General features: G+C 41.5%; 2 protein-coding genes across 3 annotated transcripts; both read right to left on the bottom strand.

Annotated features, from left to right (window-relative positions):
• Positions 1–2: 2 nt before the first annotated feature.
• Positions 3–14,494, bottom strand: LOC145443051 (uncharacterized). Of its 2 annotated transcripts, XR_013916279.1 has the most exons (3): positions 14,354–14,494; positions 1,501–7,557; positions 3–1,467 (listed from the first exon to the last, which is right to left on the bottom strand). XR_013916279.1 is itself a non-coding variant. In XM_080321038.1 (2 exons), exon 2 carries the CDS (start codon positions 7,547–7,549, stop codon positions 2,186–2,188), a length of 5,364 nt encoding a protein of 1,787 aa, XP_080177164.1. In that variant the 5' UTR covers positions 7,550–7,557; positions 14,354–14,494; the 3' UTR covers positions 3–2,185. The 2 variants fall into 2 exon arrangements, 1 of the variants encoding a protein (XP_080177164.1); XM_080321038.1 differs by having other exon boundaries at positions 3–7,557.
• LOC145443084 (zinc transporter ZIP13-like) lies at positions 14,451–19,943 on the bottom strand. Its single transcript, XM_080321080.1, has one exon. The coding sequence runs from the start codon at positions 18,429–18,431 to the stop codon at positions 17,358–17,360; it is 1,074 nt and encodes a 357-aa protein (XP_080177206.1). The 5' UTR covers positions 18,432–19,943; the 3' UTR covers positions 14,451–17,357.
• Positions 19,944–20,214: the final 271 nt, after the last annotated feature.

The raw sequence follows: 20,214 nt of genomic DNA on the forward strand, positions 1-20,214 counted from the left end.
ACCTGACAAAAAAAAAGTGGTGAAAAACTACAGTAGGAAATCGCGCGCTATTGCGCCAATCACGTGTTTCAGGAATGAACCGGCATACTACAAATTGCTACCGTAATGCTTTTCATATGAAAAAATTTACGATTGAAGAAGGATTGAACAATTTCATCGTGCGAGGCAGGCAAGCGTGAAAGGCAAAAAAGCACAATGGTAGTACTGCTACAAAATTGTCAAAAAATCCGATCAATAAAATCATAGCGTTGCGTACTGGTCAAAATGAGTGCGTGTCAATAATATCGCAGGAGCACAAATAGCACATGTGAAGGTCACTGGCCGTAAGTAGAGCTGAACGCAACGGGTACTCGTATCCGAGTGACTCGAGTCACGATTTTTTGGTGACTCGACTTGACTCGAGTCATTTTCTCAAAACACGGAAAATGACTCAACTCGAGTCATTGCGCATGACTCGGACCAAGTCATATAACTCGAGACTCCGACAACCAAGTCCGACATCTCATTGTCATATCGAAGAATAGTGAAGCTACCACATTGTTGGTATTTTTTTCAAGTGAGGAAAATTAGTACCGGTATATTATGAATGCGAGACATTCGATATCACCAAGCGGAGTTGTATAAAGTGGGTTGAACACGAAACTGAACACTATGACTTGGACTCGGACTCGAGTCATAATGACTCGGACCCAACGCTCTGCTTGGTAACTTGGGCTTGACTTGGTGGTGAATTGAAAAAGACTCAAGTCAAAACTGTAAAAGCAATATTGATTGGTGACTCGGAACCTTGTGACATTCGAGTCGAGTAAGAAACTTATATCATTGCATTTCGATTAAATCAATTTTTTCTGAAATTTTCCTCTTTGTTTGATTATATCATGGTTATACTTTTCACATTGTTTCAAACATAATGATGGACAAGGCCGCAAAAAGTATAAACTTTTGCAAAAACTTGATTTTGCCCAAAATGCGAAAATTTGATATCGGCTACTATGATTCCACAGCGACGATATGCTCTCGGCACTCAGAGTGTTGTTTTGTGAATAAGAAATGCAATTTCGATAGTGTCGAAGCCTTGAAATCTCTGATCGTATCGTAGCGTCAAAAATATTTAGCACAAGGCTACCAATATTCGTGCAGCATGATCACTAAGCACTATAATTTACGAAACAATAATGGCCAGAAAGTACATAATCGATGACGTGCAAGTAGCGGTGATGTAGTAAAAGTAGCGACTTTCAAGTAAAAAATGAAGTATTCAAAATGCCGAAGAGGGACAAGGGGAAGGATTTTAGGATCACCGCCTGTGTAAATAGTGCAAGGAGGCGAAAACGTCATCTGAGTGAAAAATCCATAAATTCAAGCGATCACAAGAAAAAACAGTTAGTTCTACACAGGGTTGTAATGACTCGAGTCACAATTTTCTGATGACTCGACTCGAGTCATTTTCTCAAAATACGCAAATGACTCGACTCGAGTCAATATGTGTATTGACTCGACTTGGACTCGAGTCATTACGCACCACTCGAACCAAGTCATATGACTCGAGACTCAGACGGCCTAGAGCGACGTTTCATTGTAATTTCGAAGAGTAGTAAAGTATAACCACCCTATTGGGAGTTTGTATGTTGGTACTGCTGTTTGAAAATGCGACCAGAAACTGTTAAAAGTGAGGAAAATGAGTATATTATAAATGCGAACCATTCGATATCACTGAGTTAAAAAAGTGGGTTTAACAAGACCTTATCAGGAAACTGAGCAGTCAACTCGGACTCGAGTCATAATACCACGATTCGGACTCGAACCTCTGCTCGATGACTAGGACTCGGACTTGACTCGGTGGCGAATCGAAAATGGCTCGACTTAGCTCGAGTCAAAACTAAAAAAGTGAGATTGACTTGTGACTCGGAGCCTTGCGACTTGGTTACAACCCGGCTTTGTACTATATGTTACGTATGCTGAGATAACGACCAATCAGGTTCAAGGCCGACAACAGTGGAAAACAGCATCGAAACTAGAATTCTCACTGATATCAACTCACTCTTAGTAAAAATGAGAGTGTCATTTCCGTACTGAAAAGAATCATCCCACAATATTCGACTCATTGCGTCCAGCCCCACTCCTAAGCCAACGACTATCGTGCATATCAGCAAGCGAAAATCACAACTATTAAATCAGATTGTAATCAACAATTTCCAAAGCGGGCGTTCTCGCATTCTTGGCGATGGCTCGAAAAACTTTGCGGCGAATCCGGCACTATCGCGTTACATTCGATGCACTTTTTGACCTTGACAGTCCGCGGCGACGCAGGTTTGCTGGAAGGCTTCAGAGATTTACGAGCAGTGGCTTTTTTAGGATACCGAGGCACGACGTCCTCGTTTTGCGTTCCGCATAACTCGGCCGCTTTTTGCTCCTCCAACAAACCAAGATCGGGAGAAATCGTGATTTCGGATGACGGAGATGTCATGTCTGAATCGTCATCGTTTAGCTGACACGCCATTTCCAAATCGACGAAGGGCTCGTCAAACGGATCCTCCTGCTGTTCGAAATTCGAAGAGCTGTCGTACGCAGTAGAGCATTCGGGAGTAGAGACAGTAGACGCAGTCTCTACTTCAGCGTCAAGCATAGTACTGCGCGATCGAGTCGAATTAAAGCACAAGTCTTCCCATACCGAAGTCTGCTTTCCGACATTTTTTGTCAAATTTTTGGGCGAATCAACTCCCTGCGAATCCGATTCCGAAGTCGACACGATCAGACGCTTTCGCTTCACATTTTTGACTGTTTTTTTTCTGCCCCTGCGTTTTTTCGGGGATTTTTTTTCTGCGCTGACAGACCTTTTTCTTTTGCCCGTCTTTGCTTTTCTCGGTGATAATCGCGGTATGTCGTCGATAAAATCATCGTCTCCCGCTTCTGAAACACAACCGGCATCCAATGGACTGTCCGATTGTTGTAACTGCGAAGGCGGATTGTATTCTACAGTTTCGGGATGGTCTGACGGCATAAAGTCATCTGAAACTGGGGAGTTTGAATCGTTTGTTGTAGTACATTGTTGGCCACTATTTTCCAACTCAGACGTTTGTGTTTCTGTATGTGAATTTACAGCATCCGCACCATATTCACCGATAATCTCCTCTGTAAATCTTTCTTGATCCAAACTTGCCTCTCTGCTGATTTCCGGGCTAGAATTATCAGGCGACAGGCTTTTAACGGAAACAACTTTCAAGCTGTTATCTTGTGGGGGCCGTTCTTCTTTGTCCTGAATGCTATTCTCATTCAAGTGTCTCAAGAATTCATCCCTTCTGTAGCCGACATAGTCGGTAGGGTACTCCTCCTCCTCGTCTGAGCTATCACTGTCGATAACGATAACTTCAGAGTTACTGGCGTTGTCGTGAGCTTTGTTTGCCACATTTGCTGCCGAGTTACTCGCGCTTCCACGAGCTGTACTCGCTGCATAGCTAGAGTACCTCGCGTTTTCGTGCGATAAATTTGGTGCATTTGCTGCATATCTGGAGTAACTCGAGCTTTCAGAAGCTCTATTTGATGCATTTGTTGCATAGCTGGAGTTACTCACGTTTCCAAGAGCTAAGTTTGATGCACTTGCTGTATATCTGGAGTAACTCGAACTTTCGGAAGCTCTGTTTGACGCATTTGCTGCATAGCTGGTGTTGCTCGGGTTTCCATGAGCTAAGTTCGGTGCATTTGTTGTAGATCTGGAGTAACTCGAACTTTCGGAAGCTCTGTTTGACGCATTTGCTGCATAGCTGGTGTTGCTCGCGTTTTTGTAAGCTAAATTCCGTGCATTTGCTGTATATCTGAAAGAACTCAAGTTTCCAGAAGCTTGATTTGGGGCATTTGCTGCATAGCTGGAGTTGCTCGTGTCTTCGTCAGCTACATCTACTGCATATCTCGAGTGATTTGCGTTTTCAGAAGCTTGATTTGGAGAATTTACTGTATGTTTGGAGTAACTTGTGTTTTCGCAAGGTTGATTCCGCGGATTTGCCGCATAGGTGGAGCTACTCAGATTTACGTAAGCTATATTCCGCGCGTTTGCTACGTCGCTAGAATTTCTCGCGTTACGCGACGCAGAGCTTTCGAAGTCATCGTTGTGCAGATTACTACCGGAATTAAAAGCAATGGGTAGATTATCATTTACAGAAACATCATCGACAGATGGAGGCGAATCCACGAACGCAGTCTCGACCGGCTGTTCTTCGATAGAAGTCTTTCTGCGTTTTCTGCCACGCTTTTTGGGCGCCGTTTCAAAACTTTTTGATCGTCTCTTCCGCTTTTCGGGGGCTTTCTCGCTCGTGGACTTTGTGCGTTTATCGGCTTTCGCTATCGCGGACACGTATTTGTCTTTGTGCGAAATGCTACGTTTTATGGCCGCCATTTTGTTGCCGTTTGCTTTAACAGCGGCTGCACGCTGCTTGGGAGCGGACTGTTTGCTCGTTTGAGAAGGAATCGGAACCACAGGGGTTGTGTGCGTGGCGTCCGTTTTATCCTGATTATTTTTCTGAGCATTACTGAGTCTTTTTGCCATTCGTGTCGCAGAATAACTCGACCTTACGCTACTTTTCCTAGTCGGTATGATCAACGGAGATGATACAGTTAGGTTAGATTCGCTAGATGAAGCCTCCGAAACTACATTTGGCTTCCATGTTGAATTAATCTGTGCCGTACGGGGAGAGTCCATCAGCAATTTCTCAATATTCTGGACAGGTTTTTCAACACTTTTTGCGACAGCGGCTGCATCTTCAGATAAAGATGCGATAATCTCGTTATCTATAGCAGGAATTTCCTCGTTTGCACGCAGTTTTGAAGTAGGTTCGACAAATTTATCGCGATTAGTATCGTCTTGAAAATTTACACCGGATTCGGCAGGAATACTTTGCGAAGCAGTCTCTGTATTAGCCGCCAGATTATTTCCTAGCCGTGTCCAAGGTATGAATTCTTGGCTGGCTAGAGGCACTACCGAGCAACCCCCCGCGTTAGAACTGTCGTCGGCTGAATTCGTAGAGGTGCCAGAAACCTTTGTGAGGTTAACCACTATATATAAAGGCTCCGTCAGCAGATTAGAAGTATCATTTTTGTCCGGGTCTGGTCTCTCGTCGATGACTAGATTTTCCTTCATCTCATCATCGGATTCAGGATCAGCGCTCGATATGTCAGAAAATTGCGGGTGTCTCATATCCAGGGCAGCGTTTTTCGAGGTAGCATTCTTATTCTGCTTCTCGGATTCTTGCCTCTCCTCTCTTCTGCCTCTGCTCGGTAACTCGTCGATGACTAGATCTTCCTTCATCTCATCCTCGGATTCAGAATCAGCGCTCGATATCTCAGAAAACTGTGGGTACCTCTTATCCAGGGTTACAATGTTCGAGGGAGAATTCTCCTCCATGCATTTCTCAATATGGTGGTAGGCGTCCAATATAAGGCAAACAAACTCCTTGTGACAGTGTTCACACGTCCATTTCTTGGGCTTTTTGATATCCTCTGTAGAAGAATGGCCCTCGCTTTTTCCAGACAATGTTGGGAAGTCAGTCGGGGCTACATGGCCGACGTTTTGTGGACGTCGAGCAGACGGCGATTCTGACAATTCGGATAGCTGCAAATCCACGTTTTTGTGCTCGACAGTCCTATTTTGAAGCATCAAAGGCACAGTTTTCTCGTCTGTACCGGTACTGTTTTGAGGCGGAGCCGGCACTGGTTTCTCAAGCTTGTCGATGCTATCTTGAGGTGATCCAAGCACAGTTTTCTCGTGTTTACCAGCACGATTTTGAGGTGATGCCGGCATTACTTTTTCATGCTCACCGGTACCCTTTTGAGGAGACCTAAGCACTGTTTCGTCGTGTTCGCCGGTGCTATTTTGAGGGGACACCGGCACTGTTGTCCTATGCATACCAGTACTGTTTTGAAGTCTCTCAGGCTCGCAGTAACAAATTTGAGGTGACCCTGTCGCAGTTTGCTCATGCTCCCCGGTCCCATTTTCAGGTGACACCGGCACCATTTTATCACAATTACCAACATTATTTTGTAGTGAAGTTGTTGTTTTTTCATGCTCATCCGCACTATTTTGAGGTGATCCCGGCAGTATCTTCTCATACGGTCTCGACGGACTGGCACCATTTTGAAGTGACCCTGGCCCGCTGGCTTCCCCATGATCACCGGAACCTTTTTCAGATGACAAAGACACATCATTCTTGGGTACAACACCACCATTTTGATGTGACCCTGGCTCCAAGGTTTCCCTGCGATGGCCGGTGCTATTTTCAGGTGACCCTGGCACTGTTTTCGTGTGTAATCCCGCACTATTTTGTAGTGACTCTGGCAAACTGGTTTCCTCGTGATGGCCGGCGCTATTTTCAGGTGACCCTGGCACTGTTTTTGTGTGCACGCCAGCACTATTTTGTGGTGACTCTGGCCCGCTGGTTTCCTCGCGATCAACGGCACTGTTTTTAGGTGACCCTAACACTGTTTTCCCATGTACATCAGCACCATTTTGAGGCTGCCCTGGCCTGGTGGTTTTCTGGAGATCACCGGTACTATTTTGAGAAGACCCTGGCCACCTGGTTTCCTCGCGATTACCGGCACTGCTTTCAGGTGACCCTGACACTGTTTTCGAGTGTACGCCAGCAGGAGGAGACCCTGGCCCGGTGGTTTCCTGGAGCTCAGCGGTACTATTTTGAGGTGACCCGGGCATCGTCTCAACCAAATCACGAGCCAAGTTTTTAGCAACAAAATTCAAAGAGTCTCCCGAATTATTCGTTTCCTCGAGCTCGACAGTTTCCGGTGGTGTCAAGGGCACTTGCTGCTCCAGAGTACTTACCTCTGAGTCACGACCCATATTCACAGTTTGCGTCGCGGAGTCCTCATCCACATTTAAAGTATTAATCACTGAGTCCTGACCCACACTCAAAGCTTTCACCTCCGAGTCCTGACTTTGATTTGAAGCATTTATCTCTGAGACTGGACTCAAAGATTTCTCCTTCGTGTCCCGACTCAAACTTTTAGCAACAGGTTTCGGAGAGCTATCTTTTTCATTGGCAGCGTCCAACGCATACTCTAGAAGTTGGTCGATCAGCGCGTTAGGAAGCGAATCTTGCTCTTTTGCTTCCGAAGACAGATTTTCAACTTCTACTCTTACCGCGGACCCCGCTAAACCTGAACGTTGGTTCGTACTGTCAGGTGCTATGCTTTTCGCAATGCTTCCCTGCTTGACAGGTTTGTTGACACTCTCTTTGGACGGCGTGTCGCATAAAAGGTTTCGGAACGTTTCCGGTGATAGTTGGCTCAAATGGCTCGCGAACTGCCTCGTGATTTCAGCATCTGATTCATCGATCACTATGTTGTAGTCGGGGTGGTCTTCGTCTTTCTGTATCTCCTCTTTGATCAAACGAATAAATTCCTGCTGCGACGCCAGGTCGATTTCTTGATACACTCGATCGTCGTGATACTCTTCCATATGAAATATCATTGCGATCGGTTTTTGGGGTATGACAGTGTGGCACAACTTGCACTGCGTCATGGCTTGCGATGGCGATTGGACCTCCATTCCGCACCCTAAAAAAGACAGAGCTTGTCAAATATTGTTCCTGATTAGTTGCAGATGGAAATTTTCAGTAGCAGAATCAGGCAACTATAAAATTTTCAGTTTTTCCAAATTATATTAGAATTAGAATTACTGAGTTCAGAAAAACTTGGGAATTGAATTCAAGTTCCCATTAGACAAAAAAGTAGGCCTACAACAAAAATTAGTTTATTCTCATAAGCACGAGAATGGCAAATGTCTGTACAACAAGCTTGGCTCGTTTTCAGGAAAACCAGAAATTAGATTACAATGAAATTCGAACATAGAAACAATCTACAATTATGATTATAATACCGGCGTTTTGGTCCAATTATCCTATTTAGACGACAGAATTTGTGTAGTTGTTTAGGGTTACCATATTTTTGGAATTTGAAAAGTGGACGCTTTTTCTGAATTTTAAAACTTACAATATCAGAGTAAAATCCGGAAAAACTGTTAAATCAATTCCGAGTCTGTAGCTGGTTGACTAAAAAAAAGGTCACCACTTTCGCTCGGTACCCGATTTACCCAATTTTTACTTGAATTAAGTACTGTTGACCAGGCGCGTAGCCAGCCGAAAAATAAGGAGAGGGTTTTTGAAATAAAAGGGGGGTTGTATATTCGCTAATATAGCATCAATTCATTAGGGTTAAGTACATACATGCGTAAATTACGAATATACAATCTCCTCGTGTTGACGGTAATACGCGTATGATAAGCTTGTCGACGAGTCCGGAAGTGTGTTAATTAGCGAGTGCCTGATCTGTCGTGAACAATTGAATACGTGCGTTTATCAACGCGTCTTATTGCGCAAGTCAGAATGTCCGAGTTTTTATGGAATCTGTGCTATAATGACGCCGATTTCAGGTGCTTCAAACCTTTCCTTTTTTATAACTCAGGCCTTGACACACATCTTCTGATGGTTATGTTTCAGTATTAACGGAAATCAATTACGTATGCATAGGCGATGAACTCAGGTACGCTAGGTATGGCGTGCATACCTAAGAATTTTTTTGGGTATGCCGCATACCCAGAATTCGGTTAGGCCTGTAACTGACTGGCTGGTGAATTGATCGATTTCGAATTAAGCAATGTATTTCGTACTGCTGCTGAACACTTAAGCAAATCAGCAGCAATACATTCGTAGCAAAACCCCGTCATTTTGAAATGAGCATTCTGACGCTAATATTCAGTTGCAATTCCGTAAGTCGTATTTTATCAGTGTTGTGCGCGGCCACGGCCAATTAACGAGAAGCGTGTTTCCAATTAGCGAGAATAGTTTGTGCACAATGTAACGGAACGCGATCTCGCGCTGAGATGATTCCGAAGTCATTGATTTCCGCGCGCTCTGCAATCGTCGCCGGCCCGATTTATCGCGCCTCCATCAAGCCTCGTTCCGCTGTCTTGAAGAATCGCATCTGGATTCTGGAATGGGCCCAGTGCGCACTATACCATCGCTGGCCTACACAATTGCGTGTGCAATAGGCCTGTTACGAAATATATCATCACTAGTCTAACGATCGCGTCTCGTGCCTAGAATGCTTTGGCTCTCGATTGTGATCAAAGATTGACATCGCGAAACTGAATGACGTCGAATGTTAGCAAGCATGTGCGACGCGTGCGTACATGAGTACTTGATTTCCGCTAATACTTAAACATAACCATCAGAAGATGTGTCTCAAGGTTTGAGTTACTAAAGATGTCAATTTCTATTGGGCGAAATGTGGCGATTGTCATCTCCTGCTGTTGCGACTGATGCGCCGGCCGGAACTATCGCGTTTTCTGAGAATGTGATGTCAGACTGGCGCAGACATTGAACATGGACGGAATTGATTGAAATACATACTGATCGTGAACAGACAGTGGCGACTGTGGCGTAATTGATTTTGATTAACGCTACTAAAACAGAACCATCAGAAAAGTGTCTTGCAGGCTCTTTGATAGGTATCGAAACTTCTGACTCCCCTGAAATCAGAGTGACTAATGAATAGAGTCCAGCACGCACACGCACAGACTTTCCATTTGTGTTGATAATAGTTCCTGTTCATAAGCCGTCGCCACAGAAGCGAAGCGTATTCGTTTGTTCTCGAGGCGAGTGATTGAAATCTCCTGATTGTCGGCGCGCGTGTTGGCGAATATGTTGCGGGAGATTGCGAGCTCGCTAATTGACTGCATAGTCGGACTCGCTAGTAATCCTATAGTAGCGTGATGTGTCGTAGTAGTGTCGAGTATCACGTGCGAGTCCGTTACACAAGGATGCTGATCCGATCGATGTATTATCGGCATTGGTGCATGCACTTGACCATAATAAACTGATGCTACCTTGGTAAATTTGAAATGAATTCAATCAATTCAGCAAGCGGCCGGCATTGTCTCCAAACAATCGAGAGGTAGGAGCCAAAGCATGCTATGCCCGAGACGCGATAGTTAAGCTAGCAATGAAGTTAGGCTGGCGATGATATATCTTTCGTATTAGGCCTATTGCAGATGCGATTGTGTAGGCCATTCGATAATATCGTGCGCACCAGGCAAAGCTGATGCGATTGTGCAGGCCATCGATGGTATAGTGCGCACCGAGTGTATTACAGATGCGATTCTTCAAGCCAGCGGAACTAAGCTTGTTGGAGACGTGATAAATCAGGCGACGATTGCCGAGGGCGCGGCAATGAATGACCTGATTTCGCAATCATCTCAGCGGGTGATCGCGTTGTCGCGTTACATTGTGCTGCACAGACGAATATCGCTAATTGGCAAAACGCCTCTCGCTAATTGGCGGCGCGCCACTCTGACAATACTTATTGAAATGCAAGGAGTATTAGCGTCAGAACAGTCATTTCAAAAGGGCGGGATTTCGCGTTTAAGGAGGGATTTCGTGCTTGAAAAGGCGGGGGGGGGGTTCGACCCCGAAAGCCCCTCTGGCTACGCGCCTGCTGTTGACTAAAAAAATAAAATTAGAAAAAAGTTAGTCGTTCCGGCTCGTCTCCCGAAAGCCCGATGGAGTGTTACTTGAGTGCTGATTTACTATATCTCATACAATTAACCAAAATTTTCAAAAAAGAGGACATTACATTTGGGATGGGTGTCCTCCAAGGACACTTTCAAGAAAGTCAAAAAAGAGGACAAATCCTCTTGAAAGAGGACATATTATGGTAACTCTATAGTTATTAATGTCTGACCACGCCGGTGCCAAAATTACCACACTAGTAACTCTGAATAATTGTCAAATCTTGATAAGAGATATCACTCGACTGCTGATTGGTCAATGCGGACTATGATGTCACAAATTAACAGCAAATCATTCATGAACTAAAAAATAATGGATGACCAATGGTAATGGATGTTTGTGTTTTGAATGTGTATTTTCAATTTTCGTGCTTTCATTCAGGAGCTTTGTGACAAATATGATACAAACCCTACCACAGCATTTTGGTAAGAAATCTCATGAGGGCCGTTGTTATAAACTTACCGATATCGTGACGCTGCACTACCAATGGACGCTGTTTTAAATACAGTTTTATCAGTCTCTATTCGATGCCCGAGCCCTATTTATGCTTGTAGGGGGTTTCATTTGTTTGAGCAAGTTTTGAAAAGTAGTTCTAATTGATAGGGCATGTTTCTCAATGCTCAGTCATAAGATCAATCACTACACGCTTTTGACATCCTACCCACTGCTTCAGTGCTTAATTTTACCTATAAAATGAGAAATTTGCTTGTAACTTTTTTTCTGTTCATTTTTAAGAGTAAGTTCTATGGAAGTGAGATAGAAACATGTTGCTTCTGCATCTTTTAAGCCCAAAACTGACTTTCTAGTGTAAGTGATGATCCAGATATGGCGAAATTAGCTGTTTTTGGCTCGTTCGGTGAAATTGCACGACCACTAGAGGGTGTGCGAACCCAAAATTATGATAGAATTTATTTGTTTACTATTTGGCACCACATACGAAGACCCTTTTTTGAAATTCAAAAATTTTCATTTTTCACTCCACCCTAATGACCATTGACCAATGAGCTAATCTAATTATCCAGAATCAGGGCTTACCAATTATCCAGGATTAGATAACACTTCAGTTAGGATATGAATTAGTAGCAGAACACGGTACTACAACACTATGAAGGTCAAAGGCTTCTAATATGCATGGTGAGATCATCCAAAGGTTTCGAAGCAGACTTTCGACTATTGCTTATCACTGAATGACGTTGTGCAATATTTAGTTCATACACATAGATATGTTTGTCAATGAATCAAGTAGTTCATGTCGGTAGCCTTAACCAGAAACTCAAATCACACAGGCGGCAATGTCAATTTGAACACCCAGGCAGGGACACAAGTATATAGAATGTAACTTCATCAATAAACATGCACTATAGTGCATCCTCGCAACCAACTGGAGCAAAACAGCCAAATACCGACTCATATCTGCTAAACACAAATGCAATGCAGACAAGAGTTGCAATTACGTAACAGGTGGCGTGGAGTTTACATAATTTGGACCAGCCCGACGTATTGAAAGTCCAATAGGGACATAACATGCCAGTAATGCAAGATCATCGTAAGCAACGAAGACAGTGGGGATAGCCAGATCAACAAAAAAGAATGATTATTATTGTTCTTTCAGATAGTAAAACTATGTGTTGAACCTTGAAAACATAACAACGCTTAGGAGCACAGAACTTCATAAACCAGTTTAATAATACATTCATATATTACTTGAAGCTTTTTAAGCTGACACTCACCAGAGAATTAGATAAACCCCAGGATATTTTTCTCCTGGTACGAAATCTAGATATCGCCATGCTGCAATCAAATTAGCTTGTGCTCATTGTTCAAATTGATAGTAAATCAATTATCGTAAAATTTTCATTTTTTTGGCCATATCTTGGCCATGTTTATGTTTGTCACACCGTTTCAAATTTAACCTTGGTCATGATATCGTCGAAAGAAAATGAAAACTTTGCATTAAATGAAAAGTTAATTTTCTCAAAATGTGTAAAATTGACATTAAGGTCGTTCAAAAATGACGTTTTTTCTCAAATTGTACTGGCTACTTTATAAAATTGTTAGGTTACCTAATTCAAGCCTACACACCAAATTTGGTTCAATTCCAACCAGTAGCCGCATTGCTACAGGAGAACAAACAGGAGATATGTTGGGCTGTTGCGAGTCTGAGCCATTGACATAGCTGCTAACGTATCGACTACAATCATGCATGCACATGACACATAGGGTTGTTCAAAAATCAAATCAAAATCCATCCAAAAGGTCCCTCATTGATAATATTATGTCGCAGTTGGACCCAAGGAGCACTGTAAATTTTAGTTCCATTCTCCTCGTCACAACATATCATTTCAAGCTGACATCTTATCAATGAGGTCATTTCCTATTCTGCTCAATCGCTATTGTGTAGACCGGCCTGGAACAGCTGTTCAAAATCGGAGTAACGCATGTGCTCGAGACTACAAATTCGCTAAATTCATCTAGTGCTACTCAAACTTTCCTAATATAGTTAAATTTTAGAATAGAATTAGTTGCCACCAATCGGTACCACATACACATATGGACCCAATGCGTCAATGCACAGAAACCAAAATAGAAACGGGCAAAGAATATTGCAATATCATATAAAATTAAATTGAATTAGTTGATGACGATTCAGGTTCATTTCAATATGAATATTAATATTCAATTGCATATTGATGTTCTGCATCTCCAAGAATCTCTACGGTATATGAAATATAACAAAGCAAATTCACTATTTTCAAGATATAGCCTACGGAAAGTGAATTCAATGCAACATGTTCCGTTGATCGCAAGTTTTAACCACATTTTAATAATTGGTAGGCAAGCCTAATGGATTTGGTAGCATTTTCCTCAGATTCACCCAAGAAAAATGATGGATAAACTGAGTTGTGTCTTTCGACATTATATTGTTCAGAAAACACAATATTCTACTGAAGGGACGCTTCACTGTACAATAACGTAATACAGCAAGCCGCTTTCGTTCGTGTTGGTCATTAAATGCTACTTGAAGAGCTTCTTGGAGGTAGAGAACTTCAATATACAACTGAATGGTATATGTATATTGAAATAAAGCCGAATATTTTCGGCTGTCAGGGGTAATCATCAGCAACTAGTAGGAAATTGGAAAGAACATTGCACATCAACAATTGATCACCAAATATGATGTCGCCCAGCCATGAAATTTCGAATAATCGGGACAAAGAGATCACTTAATCTCAATGTAGCCTACTTTTTTAGATGGCATACTCCTGCTGCTGGTGCAAACTAGGTTGGTAGTTGACTCCAAAGCACACAAATGAAGGTGCGAGAAGAATCTCCTGCGCACCAACAGAATTATCCAACAAACGTTTGCCAATGGCAGAATTTATGGCCTTTGCCTGTTCCCCATCAAGCTTCAGAGGATGAGTCAAGCCTTTCACAGGCTGTGATGTACAAGTTCTAATAAACCTAGGGACATGCTGTTTTATGACGTCCTTCAAATCTTGTGTCCTTCTTCCCACGTAGCCACAATCACAGTGGCACTTTTATTCAGACTATATTACTTTGTTGAAGTGAAGTAAGAACATTTTTACGTGTTGCAGGGAGCAATTGGATTGTCACTGTGTCTTAACACTTACTGACCGCAGAAATCAAAATGCTACTTGTCAAGTAATGATCAAGTTATCAAGGTATATAATACTGCAGCGATTCAAGAAAACGCTGCTTCTCACCCTAAGCAACAGTTGAACACAAACAAATTCTTGATACCAATAGATTTCCACAAAACTCACCAAGGCAGGCAGATGTATCAGCTTGTAACAAGGAGACCGCTCCACAAGCAGAGTTTGAACGCAACGTCTTCTCACATCAGATAGTAACATAGGCTAACTTGTCACGAAATAGAAAAGGTTAATATATAGCAAACCCATATTTTCTTGCACAAAATTCTTACACGTCCTCACAAGTACATGCATGAAGCGATAAATATATGTAAAAATTTGTGATTGTACACTCCAATTTCCATGATACATCCGTGACACCATATTCCATCTGATCGTAACACAATATTTGGCGTCAGCAACTAGAAAGAGTAATATATTGAAGAAGGCAGATCTGCAATAGGCGCAAGTCACAGGATGTACAATGTACAAGGGCAAGATACATGAAAATTGCACTAAATGTATAAGATAACTGTTTGGCATACTAGAGACACCTACAGCACAATCCCCACAAATGTAACCGGCGATCATACTGATAATGCAAAACAGCGTAATCTGATGCTAATTACTACGGATCAAATGTTTTTTGTTGAAAGATCAGAATTTGGCGTTTCAGATTGCGAGAAATATCAAAATTTTAATTTCACGAGAATAGCAATAGCAGAAATTAGGGCTGAGCACAATCCTTCAAGTACTTGAATCTGAATGGAGGATAAATTCTAATGATTCAAGTCGAGTTGTGGGAGATGATTTTTTCGAGTACTGAAATTATACGATGTTGCTCAGCCCTAATAACAATAGATATTATGAATGAAGGCCAAAGGCCAACATCTCTGGAAAACAATCACGTCATTAAGATATATAAAGGAATAAGCAATTTTAATCAAGAAAAACATGATATGCATAGAGGCGATAAACAATCAATGACAATCCTGTTAGCCATTACCGCTTAAAGAGAAGTTATATGATGGGTGAGAATTTAAAGCATTTGATGATGGCCATTAACTCAGAGTTTGTCACAGCACTTCAGCCCTTATCTGTGAAGTCGTTATAACTGGTTTATCAACTTATAAGAGAGGTTTGGTAGATGCAGTGATGCATACGCTACATAGTATCCTAGAAATTGGGAGAAAGACTTGATTAATTATAATTCCAAATTCCTTGTCAAGGTTGTTACGCATTGAACAGTTCTACCATTGCTCGCCAACTTCAACCAATAACCAGAGTAACAAATATTCCGCAGTTTCAACTGGTTATGCTACACCTGATGAAGTACGGAAGCCATCAACCACACATTAAGTTCAAATGGAAGATCCGGGAACCAACCAGTCATGTTCAAATAAAACTGCGACCCAGCCATGCTACAACTACAATGCCAATGATGTTATTTCAGGAATTACGCAAATTTTGTCTCGACGGGTCACAAAATTACCAAGACAGAGAGGCAAATGCTATGAGAGCCACAGGTGCACCTGTGCACCTTATAAAACTGTACCCCTCAAATAGGGTCGTTCACAAACACCTCTTTTTTCCGTATAACGGGGATTCACTAAATTGTTGGGTTGCCTAGAAAAACGCTGCACAACAAATTTAGCTCGATTCCAGCTGGTAGATGTGAACGCACAGGTTTAAAATTCTGAAATTATAAAAAAAAATTCAATATTTTTGTCAAATTTTACTGACCACCAATTTTTTCTCACTTACAACCGGTAGAAGCGAAGTGATTGCAGTTGAAAATTTGGGATTCACAAAAATAGCTGGGACGGTGGGTGATCCCAGATATATGAATGAAAAACTCAAATAACTTTGCTTCTACGGGTTGGAATTGCGTAAAATTTGTTTTGCATCGTTTTTTTCAGACAACTTAAAAATTTCATGGGGCTGAGAGTGAAAGTTGAAAATTCTATTTGAAATCTTTTGGTAATAGATTCAAAATTTGAAACTCCTGTGCATTCACATCTACCAGTTGGAATCGAGCCAAGTTTTGTGTGCAGCGTTTTTAGGCAACCTGACAGTTTATTCAGCTATTTTTGAACAACCCTAGTGATCAGTGGAAGAACTATCAGCAACATTAATCCTGTTAGATACTATGAGCATTGTTTTGCTTACATTAAAACACTAACGTCAGCGCCGATATATCGACTAAAAATCCTTATTCTCTGCCATATGTAGCGCAGTATGTGTAAGACGGGGAAAATAATGTGACTCTCAGAAATAGCAAACTCTGGGGGCTATAACGATAGGCTGCTCAGAAAGGAAAAACAGTGAAAAATGCAGTGGGATTGTTACTTGTGTACCGTTTAATTAATAGGCCTAGGCGATCAAACAACAAGAACATCTTAAGATATATTGAACGCCAACCAGCTATACATTTAATTACATTCATAAGATAATAAGAGTGTGGCTTCTGGAATTTTTGATTGCTAACATCAGCAGAATTGCATATTGAAAGATATAGAAATCTCTACAGCAGTGCAGGGTCATAACCATAACGGCAAAGCAACCAAGTTATTGCAGTTCAGAAAACAAAGACAGATCAAACGATACTCGGTGGCACAATATGTCAGAATTACGCTGCATTTCAAGCACCAGAGTGCAAAGTACATAGTCCATAATTCCCAGTATAGTATTCTGATACAAGAAATAAAAAAGACTGCATCGGGAGATGATTACGTTCAATATAATTGGCAATTTGTTATAGAAAGCTTCATAGAAATTCCATCACTTGCTTTGGCAGAATTGGCACTTGGAAAATACATATTCTGGGGTCACTAAAAAGGTGACCAGTTTTCATTGGTTCACTACAAAAAAGCAACACATTCATGCTGGAAGACTACATCAAATTGAGATATTACAAAGAAAACTGCATGGTCGGAGTATGGCGCAAAAAGAAATCGTTCATCTGCAGAGATACACAAATCACAAAATTCAATATACTTTCTTATATAGAGAAAATGTATATGTCATAAGAACACGATGTCTGGATATATATATAAAGAGAAAATAAGCTGATAGAGAATAAAGGCGAATGGATTGCAAATTAATAAACAGTATAATGAAGGTTACATAAAATTGACTACATAAATATATATTCCTCGATTCCTTCAAGACCCACAATACCCATTACACAGATAGCGAATATCATAATAGTTATTTGAAACAAAGACTCCATTTTTGAATTACTTTCTTTCATCAAGTCTGGTATGATAGTGCACAGGGAGATATGAAGGAAACCGCCAGCCGTGAATGGTAATATCCACCATACACTGCTAGCATTTATCAATTGAGAGAAAAACGTACCGATCAACCCCCCAGATGCGGTTTTCAATTGATTTTTAGCTGCTTCCGATCTGTTGAATCCAGATCTGAGCAGTATCGCAAAATCTCCGAATTCGTGCGGTACTTCATGCAACAAAATAGCCAACGTCGTCATGATTCCAAATTTTCTCCCTACGAGGAAACTGCCACCAATCGCTAATCCGTGAGTGAAATTATCCATGAAATTTGCGACGAGGTTTAAGTAACCAGTAGCTTTGATTTTCATGGTGTTTTTTTGAGTCACGCCAGTTTTTTCCGATCCAATTCTTTTTGAAATTGCGTCGTCGCCACACTTTATGTTATTGTTGCAATTCACATTGACAGCAGATGTTTCAGAGTCGATTTTTTCGTCATCTGTGTAGGACAATATCATTTCAAGTGCATGAAAAAATATAATGCCACACAGAATGAGAAGTCCATTATACATGGCATGGCGATGGTAGCTGGCATGGTCGTCGTAAGTAACACTCCATGATTCGGGAAGAATATGTAGAAATACATCACCCAACAGAGCGCCAGCCGCAAAGCTAAGGAGGCGGTTCATGTATTGTTTATCTTCTGTGTTGACTTGGCCTTCTTTGGGCAGCCATATCAATGGAATTACACCGGTCAATCCCACAAGTAACGATCCAACCACTGAATGAGCGATCATTGACGCCTTGGAAAATTCCACTTCGGTACTATTTCCATATGTTGAATGCTGAACTGATTTACATTCCATACCGTTCATGCATACCATTCCGTCCTCTGCACCAGTCTCTTGATTACCAATGGCAAAATCAAATGCTATTGCAAATACCAAAAACACTACCACCATGGCCGGCTGATCCATTACAAAGACTACGCCAAAATCGGTAGAAATCTACAGTGGAAGAATAAAGAAATATACTTCCACAAATGATGGATGCACAATGCACATTGTGCATCTGGACTAGAAGCTAATGATGTGTCATGCAATCCAGGAGATTAGTTGAAAATGTATATCTTCTACATGCAGTATTCTACACTCAAGTACGTAGCGAAACTATTCACAATCCATGCGGCATCAGAAATTGAGACAAAATTATCTCTAAAAGTAGCCTATTAGTTCTGATTCTATGGATCGTAGTGAATAGTGCTTTTGGTTTCACTCATGAGATTTGAATAATACAAAATGTTTTGTTCATAAATTACATATTTTTTAATTCAGATCTCCAATCTCAATACATCGAGAGAAAACTTTCATTTAGCACTGTAGACCAAGGCGATGCACAAGAATGTCAGTTTTGCCTTCAAATCTGTGCAAAATTTATGATAAAGCAGTCCCTTCGTATGGCTTCGTCAATTGTTATGAACTACACAAATATTATTCTATATTTTACGTTTCACCGTAAGTAGCAAAGTAAATTCTAATGGCTTGGAACCTTACACAAAGGACGATATAGGCTACAAATTGGGATTTGCCATAATATTGGGTTATTTACTGAGCAGATTATACGCCATCTCATTTGAAGTCACGTAGTCCAGTTAATACACTCTTCGTCCATCAAATTATATAGAAGTGAACCATATACTTCACTATACATTGTAAAACATAATCGAGTCATAATGAGTCAACTTCACTGAACAGAACTCCACCATATGCCTTTGTGACAATGTTTGTTGATTTATACGGGTGTATTGGGCAGCATTTACCCTTCAATGTTCGCAAGGTTTTCTTGGAGTACAGAGTATATAAGTATTATACACAGGAATGAGTTCCATTTCACATGTACAATTGGTCGGCAAGGATGCAAGGTTATTGTCATATTGTGCTGATATGTGCCCAACGAAATTGTGGGTAATCTGGGTATGACAACATAGGTGCTATCCAGTTGCCCAGTTTTCAACTCCGGTATAATTGCTAGGGTTGCGATTGCGACAGGAAGGGCATCTATCTGGTGCAAAAATTCAGCTCAACTTCAACTATAGGCTATGATCGCTGATCCCTTATCCACTGTAGCAACCCCTGGCGGGCCTGGCCTACCAGAAAGTCAAAATGACAAAGGAGACATGCCAGTACCTCCTTCATACCAGAACGCTTACAAAATGACAGCAAAGCATGTGAAAACATATCGACAATACGACAGATTTACAAAAAATGATGAAGAACAACATACGATTGGCTGTCTACTTATAGTTTATCATGCTGCTTTTTTTGCACAGAATAACCCTGTGCTGAGTCTAATAACGTAATTAATTGAGAAATCACTTTGCATACCAAATAAAAAGATCCTGACCTTGTTGGTATAATCACCGTTAATATCACAACAACCAAATTACGAGCTATAGCTTTGTGGCTTGGCTACGGCCCTCGCCAGTCGCCACGCGCGGTCTCGTAAACCAGAAAACAAATACAGCTGGTGGTGAAAGGATCTACAATATTGATGCCAGATTTAATGAGTTGGAATTACTTTGCATACCATATTAAAAGGAATATCCGAAATGTGTATCTGTGATATACGTTGGCTGGTCTTATTTCTTATAGTCAATTAAGTTCATGGTACGTCATGCTACGTTACTCGATCAATTGCCAATATTCCAGTGCATAACCAAGCACCCCCCACCCCCACCCCCACTCACTCACCCTAAAACGC

Source organism: Botryllus schlosseri, chromosome 7 (assembly GCF_051294905.1).
Source record: "Botryllus schlosseri isolate E-star chromosome 7, Bs_hap1, whole genome shotgun sequence".
NCBI classification, from domain to species: Eukaryota; Metazoa; Chordata; class Ascidiacea; order Stolidobranchia; family Styelidae; genus Botryllus; species Botryllus schlosseri.